At 47.4% G+C, this 7,284-nt stretch overlaps 1 protein-coding gene across 1 annotated transcript in view; it reads right to left on the reverse strand.

Moving 5' to 3' along the window:
- Positions 1-6,777, reverse strand: part of LOC119342164 — an 11,271-nt gene extending 4,494 nt beyond the window's left edge. Inside the window, exon 1 of the mRNA XM_037614005.1 lies at positions 6,683-6,777. Within this exon, the coding sequence (XP_037469902.1) occupies positions 6,683-6,766 (84 nt within the window). The 5' untranslated portion in view covers positions 6,767-6,777. The remainder of the gene's footprint in view (positions 1-6,682) is intronic.
- Between the last annotated feature and the right edge of the window lie 507 nt (positions 6,778-7,284).

Genomic DNA, 7,284 nt, shown 5'->3' on the forward strand with positions numbered 1-7,284 from the left:
AGAAAGTAGCGGCACTACCATCGCCGGGCGGGTGCAGCGGTCACGGGCGTCAATGACCTTCGGGCTGGACGTGGAAGCTCACTGTGATTTTCTGTACGGACGAAGGGAAACTGTGCACGACCCGTGGCTGCGCACAGCAGCTCCGGCATGAGACTCAGCCAAGGCGCGGAGCTGATTTAGACTTTGCAACAATGGTGATCGGTTGGAAGTGAGATTGGATCACTATTGCCTCTCGGAGTTGCAGATAATACTTTGTTTGAAATTTGTCCCAGGCAGCCAGCTTCTTCCAATCAATCTGAACCCTCGAAGAATTTCTTGCAATCAGTTTCAGTTTCAAGGAAATTAGGGGCTGCGACTGCAAGCTCCTAAGTAAAAGAACTTGCAGGTCAATTGAAAGGCAAATGGAGTCTAATTCCAATGAGGTTTCTTAGGTTCTAATAAAACTGCCGAAGTCTGAACTCTGATATCATGAATCATGATACACAGTAAAAAAAATCAGATTCACGATACAATTAGCTCACATTGCCGAACTGACTCTACTACAAGTAGCAAACTACGGCGAAATTGACCAAAGATATGAACTCTAGGTGAAACTAACTAAAGAAAGCAACTAAGCTAGTTTTCCGCAGAGGGGTTCCTGAGCCGTCTCGTGGTCTGCGGCATGTGGGGGCAGGGGCCCGCTGTGGTGTCCTTTGGAAGCAGTCGAGAGAGCGAGCCAAGGGTGTGTGCAGCAAGGAAGATCACATATTGTTTTGAAGTCCCCCGCCATGTAGCACTTGCTCGCCGGCCACCGCCGCTTTCAGGAATTGCCATTCTGCGAGTTGGTCGGGCATCGAGACGTAGCCCCAAAAGCAGGACTGGAAAGTGGTGGGCTCAAGCTCATTGCTCGGCGCCGTGAGCGCCGGGTCCTTGTTGAGCTCGGGCGGTGATGTGTTTTGACAGGGATGAGATCGGATCGGAGGCAGGAGATGAAGTTGTACAACCAGATTAAGACATGTGAGGGGGTTTTCTATGAAGGGTTTTTAAGTGGCTAAGGGGTACCCACCTCTTATGTAATACATTCATTTTAGATCTGATGTTTTTTTTTTTGCGAATTTTAGATCTGATGGTTAGAAGGGAAAGTTTCCAGACTTTCACTGAACAACCATTTTCACCCGATACATTGCCTTTTTTGTAAACCTAGTACATATTTCACAAAAACTTGTGCAGAAAATGGTTTGGTAGCTGTAATGTTTTCATTTGTGTTGGGCTGACCACCTGGCCTAGGGCTTTCCACTGCACAAAAAACGCATAACCACCTGGCCAAGGGCTATCCACTGCACAAAAAAGCAAATCTTGTATAATCATCACTAACTTTAGATCACCGTTGACAAAAAATGTTCATATGGTTTTCAATTACCTGATCCTAATTTTTTTAAATTTTACAGACAAAGTGTTATTGAAAATGTTTGACTTTGACTGTGTATAGAATGCCAGCTGCAAGGGGACTGCAAAGAGTAGACCAAATGAATAAAATAAGGTTCATTGCACAAAAATGCCATGTATTTCTTTTCGATACCCAACCTAATATAGCGCCCCCTGGTGACTTATGGAAGCTGCAGGTGCTCCCAATAAACTCAAAATTAGAGATATTTATGTGCCAAAAAAATTAGTTTAGTAATGGAGGTGAGGAGGCCAAAGTCCTGACTGCTATGATGGCTATGCATGCTGTGTGGTGCAACGAACATGCTAGAGTGGAGAAGACTTCGTTTGTGCATGACCTATACGCAAAGTCACCAAAACCAAAAACCAGGATCCCGCTCCCCTCTTCCTCCCGAGGCGCTCCCGCGAGCGCCGTCGGGAGGCAACCCTCGCGCCTCCCCTCTGGTCCTCCGCCCCGCCTCCCCCTCCCTTGCCGCCGGGGGCGCCGCCGGCCAAAGGCCGCGTGGCCGAGGCGGCGGCGGGGCGGTGCTCCCCTGCGCGCGGATGGATGGCGTCGCGGGCCGCCTCCCTCCTGCCCGCGGCGTCGGGTCTCGGCCGGCTCCTGCTCCGGCGCTCCGCCCCGCGCCCCTGTGGCCCGCCGGCGACTCCTCCTCCCCTTCCCCGCTGCGGCTCGTGGGATCGGGTGGTCAAGGTCGTGCTGGAGGCAGATCTGGGCATCCCGGCCCAGATCCGGTGGATGTGGGGGTCTTCGATGTCGGGGGTGGCCGGCGACCCTGTGGAGGTGGTGGTGTGGCGGCCGGTGTCCGCGCTGCTCCGGTGCGGGGTGGGGGGCTTCGGGTGGTTCTAACCAGGGCGTGGAGGCGCAGGTGATGTGGTGGTGGCAGGTTGATTGCGGCGGCGGCCAGATTGTTCTGGCGTCGGCTCGTCTGTAGGCTGCCTATGTCAGCCTTCGACCCCTCTCCTCAGCGTCCGTTCGCTTCTCTCGCCAGAGGGCTGGCCTTCTCCCGGCTGAGTCGGCCGTCTCGCACCCGGTGCCGCAGGACCGAGCTGGTCTCACGCCCGGCAGCAGGACCAGCCCGTCTCACGCCCGGCTGTAGGACTGCGCTCGTCTCGCGCCCGGCAGCAGGACCGGCCCGCCTCGCGCCCGGCGGCAGGACTGCACTCGTCTCGCGCCCGGTGTTGCAGGACGGCTCGATGGAGGCTTGTTGTGGCCGGCCTATTGGGTCTCGGCGCTGGGTCCGGCCAGGGGTGCGAAAGGCGGATCCTTTCCGCCCGTCTCTGCGGTTGGGGTAGCGGTGGGGCTCGGGGGACTTGGTGTCAAGGTCTTGGATTCCAGGGCGATGGCCCTGGTGGTGGTGCCGCGGTGTTCATGGGCAGAGCTCGTGCCTCGGTGTTGGTCGGCTGCCACGGCCATGTGGGCGGCATGGTAGCCGGGGTGTGGCGTTCGGTGGCGGTGAGTGTTGGCCAGGGTGAAAACCTACTCTATCTTCGGACAGACTGGCGACGGCGAAGATCGCTCCCTTCTTGAAGGCGTCGTCGCGGCTATCATTGCCCGTCGTGTTGCTCTAGGAGAAACTCTGATCCTCGGATCGGGCGGTAGCGGCGCTCCGGTGCCGTATCCTTCCTGAAGGCGCCGCCTTGGAGCCCACGGTTCGTCATATGCGGCTTCACTTCTTCGCGGCGTTCACGGCTGAAGCCCCCGGCGGCTCTTGTAGTGCTAGGGAGTGTGTTGCTGTGCTCAGCGCCTATGTATCCTGCCTTGGGTGTGTGTGTGCGTTTGTGGTGGGTGAGTGTGGTTGTACCGGGCACTGTTGGTCTATGCTTTATATATAAAGCGGGGGGAAAGCCTTTTTCGGTAAAGGACAACCAGTTTCCAATTTTGAACCGACTTCCATGCAAATAGCAGAATACTATAAGAGACGGAGTCCAGCTGCATGAAAACTTGTGAAGGCTTGATTTGTTCTGTTCCAAAGAAAGAATCAAGGAAGAGATACAAAGAACTCCTATTCCTGCACCTTCACGTGGACATCAGAAAATGTGGGTCGCTTGTTCAAATAGAAGCGATCAAATAAGATTTGAGTGATTGCTTCTTTTTCTTATAGGTAAAGAGAAGAACTGCAAGACTGACACGAGGTTCTCTCAACTCATTCTCTTTATGCAATTTTGGGTGGAGGCAGCCTATCATGTGAGATTAAGACGGTGCATGGAGCCCAAGCTTTACTTGTTAGCTTCATTTAGTAGTAGTAGTGGAATATTTAGATAAGATTCCTTCTTTCCATGTTGGTACGCGAGAATACCATATCGGTCAAAACGTGTGTGTCAAGATTAGAAAGTCGGCTGTACACTATAAACAGCCAAGGTGTGTACCATGTAAGACAGGTTATATTTGATTAATAGACCAAGTGTTTTGGGGGTTAAAGTCCTCTTATACAATTCTGGGAAAGCTATGTAAAAACTCCCAAGTTTCTAGAAGAATCCATGCAAAAGCCTCTACCACGTTGTGAGATTACAAGATGACACTATATGGTTTGTCCATGTTATTCCTTCGTTTCAAGGGGTCGGTGTGTTGTTTCCTCGGGGATTGGCAAACACCATTTAAAATCTGGCAACTGCTACTTGTTGGTATGTAGGAGAGTGCTGTGACAGATTGGGTACGGGCTAACAATGAATCGAGCCTCACCTCGAGGTCTGATCTGCATCAAAACCAGCTATGGTGGAAACATTATGTATATTTTGTATTTTTCAATCATATCTCTTAAGCACAGCTTACACATGTGTTAAGATGGTGCCTTCTGTTTTCAGTTTTTTATTTAACAAAATAAGAAACAACAAGCTTAGCATTACTTAGTACCTCCCAGTTGATCCTACGAAATTAGGTGAATTGTCCCTTTTAGCCTTTGTTTAACCTCAACGATGCAGATGCTATAGGGCTTTGATTAAAAAGAAGTCTTTTGAGTACTTTAAAGAAGAGAAAAACTAATGACAAGAAGCAAACCAAGTCCTAGTGAAAATGTAAAAACACATCATGATTTTTTGAAAGCACAATAGATATTTCCCATTAGCTTGTAAATGGTTGATAGCTGCACTTTTTCATTCGTGTCATCTGACAAAAACAAGAAGCCTTTCAAAACATGGTGTGTTGAAAGATGCAAATTAATTTTTTTGAGACTTGGTTTGGGAGTGATCAACACCAAGATAATGAATTGGTGTCTTGTTGGAAAGTGGGCATGGAAAATTAACCGGTTAAGGGGGGCCTCTGGCTTCAGATATTTAGGAATAAATATCTTCCGAACAAGGGGATTGAGATTAATGCAAATGTGAAGCAGACACAATTTGCGAAAGTTGTTAGGGAAGTCCAACACCTTCTCGGGTTGGGGTCAAGATTTCAGGTTGGCAATGGGCAACTGGCCCAAATTTGGTGGGATGTTTGGATTAGGGACATGCCTCTCCGAGAATCATACCCTAGGCTCTTCGCCATCAGCGATGCCCCAGACGCCAAGGTGGCAGATATGTGGGATGGTAGTTGTTGGAAACCAGGATTTAGGCGATCTCTAGGCCACATGGAAGCAACGGATTGACAAAGCCTTAGGTGCGACTTGGAGAGTGTCCATATTAATCAGGACAGGGACGAGGTATCTTCGCGGCTTGAGCTGTCCAGTTTTTTTTTCACGGACTCTCTATACCGAGAGATATTTAAGGCAGCACCTAGGTGGGACGCGTGTGGGCTGTGGAAGGCTAGGATTCCGGCTAAGGTCAAGATTTTTCCTCTGGCAAGTGGCAAGAAGTCAAATCCCCAGCCGTGACTAAGTTCTTAAGCGACATGGTCTGAAATCTTATTTTGATCAACAACGAGTCGTGCAACCATATTCTTTTTCGCTGCATCGTGGCTTGATTTATGTGGAGTGTTATTCGGGATGCCACGGGATGCTCGTGGAACCCTGCCGGATTTGCGGACTTTCATCTTCTTATTTAAGAAACTGTGGCAAAGCATAATCAGCTAGCATGGGTGGGGCTCGGAGCTATGGTTTGGGTCTTATGGATGGCTCGCAAGAAAGCATTGATGGAGGGACCCGTTTTTAAAAACCCGGGTGATCTTGTGTACAGAAATGTCGTGTTGTTGCAGCTATGGAGACTCTTGGGGCGTTCGCGGGATCGGCAACGTCTTGATCTTTTTATCAGTAGGATTCGCTCAAGGTGCCAAGTCCTTTGAGCCACTCGTGACGAAACCACAATGGCTAGGGAGTAAGCCTCACGCGTGCTAGAGGTGGTGTTGGAGGTCCGAGTGTGACCGCTTTGTTCTTCTTCTTGTTATTCGCATGCACTGTGTCACTATGTCTGGCCTGCGGCCTTGTATCGAACCTTTTTTAGCTTCTCTCGTACTCGAACTTGTTGTTCACTTGTAAGGGCCTCATTTTAAGGCCGGGCAATTGCCTCTTTTTAAAATAAAACTTGGTTAGCAAACTTTTGGAAGCTCATTTCATAAGATTTTAAAACCTCATAAAAATACTTGAAATGCATCAACTTTGTGAAAGTACATTCCTTTTTTAAGTTAATCTGAAAATATTGAAAGCTCACTACATAATTTCTGAAAAGCATATCCAAGTAGTTGACTGTTGCGTCTTTTATATTTCTTTGTTGTTCAGCATGAAACAGTAGATCTAGACTTTAAGAAACTGGTATGTGGGAAGATGTGTGAATTTTTGCTGGAAAATGATTAGCAAATATCCAAAAATACGTCTCGTGTTTTTTTTAAGCTCTTCCCCCCAAAAAAATCCATCGCCGCTCTTTTTAAGTATATCTCCAAATTTTGGGAACATCTTGAAACAATTTTCGGAGACTGCAAAATAATCAGAAAAGCGAAGAAAAATGAATACTGCAAAAGTGGTTCCCGAAATTTCACAATTAGCATCCCGATTTCACCAAGGATTTTTTTTCGAAAGAAGACCCTGCCCATTTTAAAAGTGAACAATTAAGAAAAAGTAGTGCACAATCATTTGTGTGGTTTCTCTGCTCACTAGTAATACGCTTCCCAACCGAACTAAAACCACTTGTTACTACTCAGCCCAACTCCCCCACCCATGATGAATTCAGTTTATTCATGTATCATGTAAAATTCCACATAAAGTACCCATCATTGTACAAATACAGGATATGTTTCACATGCAAAAGAATGTTTGCATAAACACCAGTTGAACATGTGTATATATTCTAAAGCGATCGTAAACTTATAACCTAGGGCTGAATAACACGCAGAGCATACCTTGCCATGTATCACATCGCCTATAGTCTCTCGTGATTTGCTCGAGCGACTATCGGACGCACCAGTAAATCTTAGATGCACCATCTTGTGTTGCGCCCTCTGTTTCAACAAATAAAGGAGTTTATGAAACCGTACTATATTAAGTATGTATTACATTCCTGACATAACGAAGATTCATTGGAATTTTGCCCAAAACATGCATTGTTTGGAATCTGATTACTCGTGGGCTGAGATCACCAAACATCTAATTACTCATTAGGAAGTTTTCTAGCTACAGGTCACTGGTCAGGAGAAAGCCAGCTGTTCCTTTCCAACAGCCACATTGGGCTGTCGGATTTCCATTTCAGACATTATGCCCACTTGTGCTGGCTCTCAAAACTGAAATGAGGACAAAAGGAAGAACTTTACCACAAACAGAGGTTTAAATCAACTTTTATAAGAATTCATACCACCTTTCAACAAGTCTGAACTGTAAGCCACGAGATTTCAGACAAAATAAATGAAATGTAATTCAAAATACGTGAAGTTTCAGATATTTAGGATGAACATTCAGAAGAAAAGAAAACATTTTAGCAAACTTATCATGCTAACTTCCAGCAATG

The sequence above is a fragment of the Triticum dicoccoides genome, chromosome 7B, assembly GCF_002162155.2.
Source record: "Triticum dicoccoides isolate Atlit2015 ecotype Zavitan chromosome 7B, WEW_v2.0, whole genome shotgun sequence".
Taxonomy (NCBI): domain Eukaryota; kingdom Viridiplantae; phylum Streptophyta; class Magnoliopsida; order Poales; family Poaceae; genus Triticum; species Triticum dicoccoides.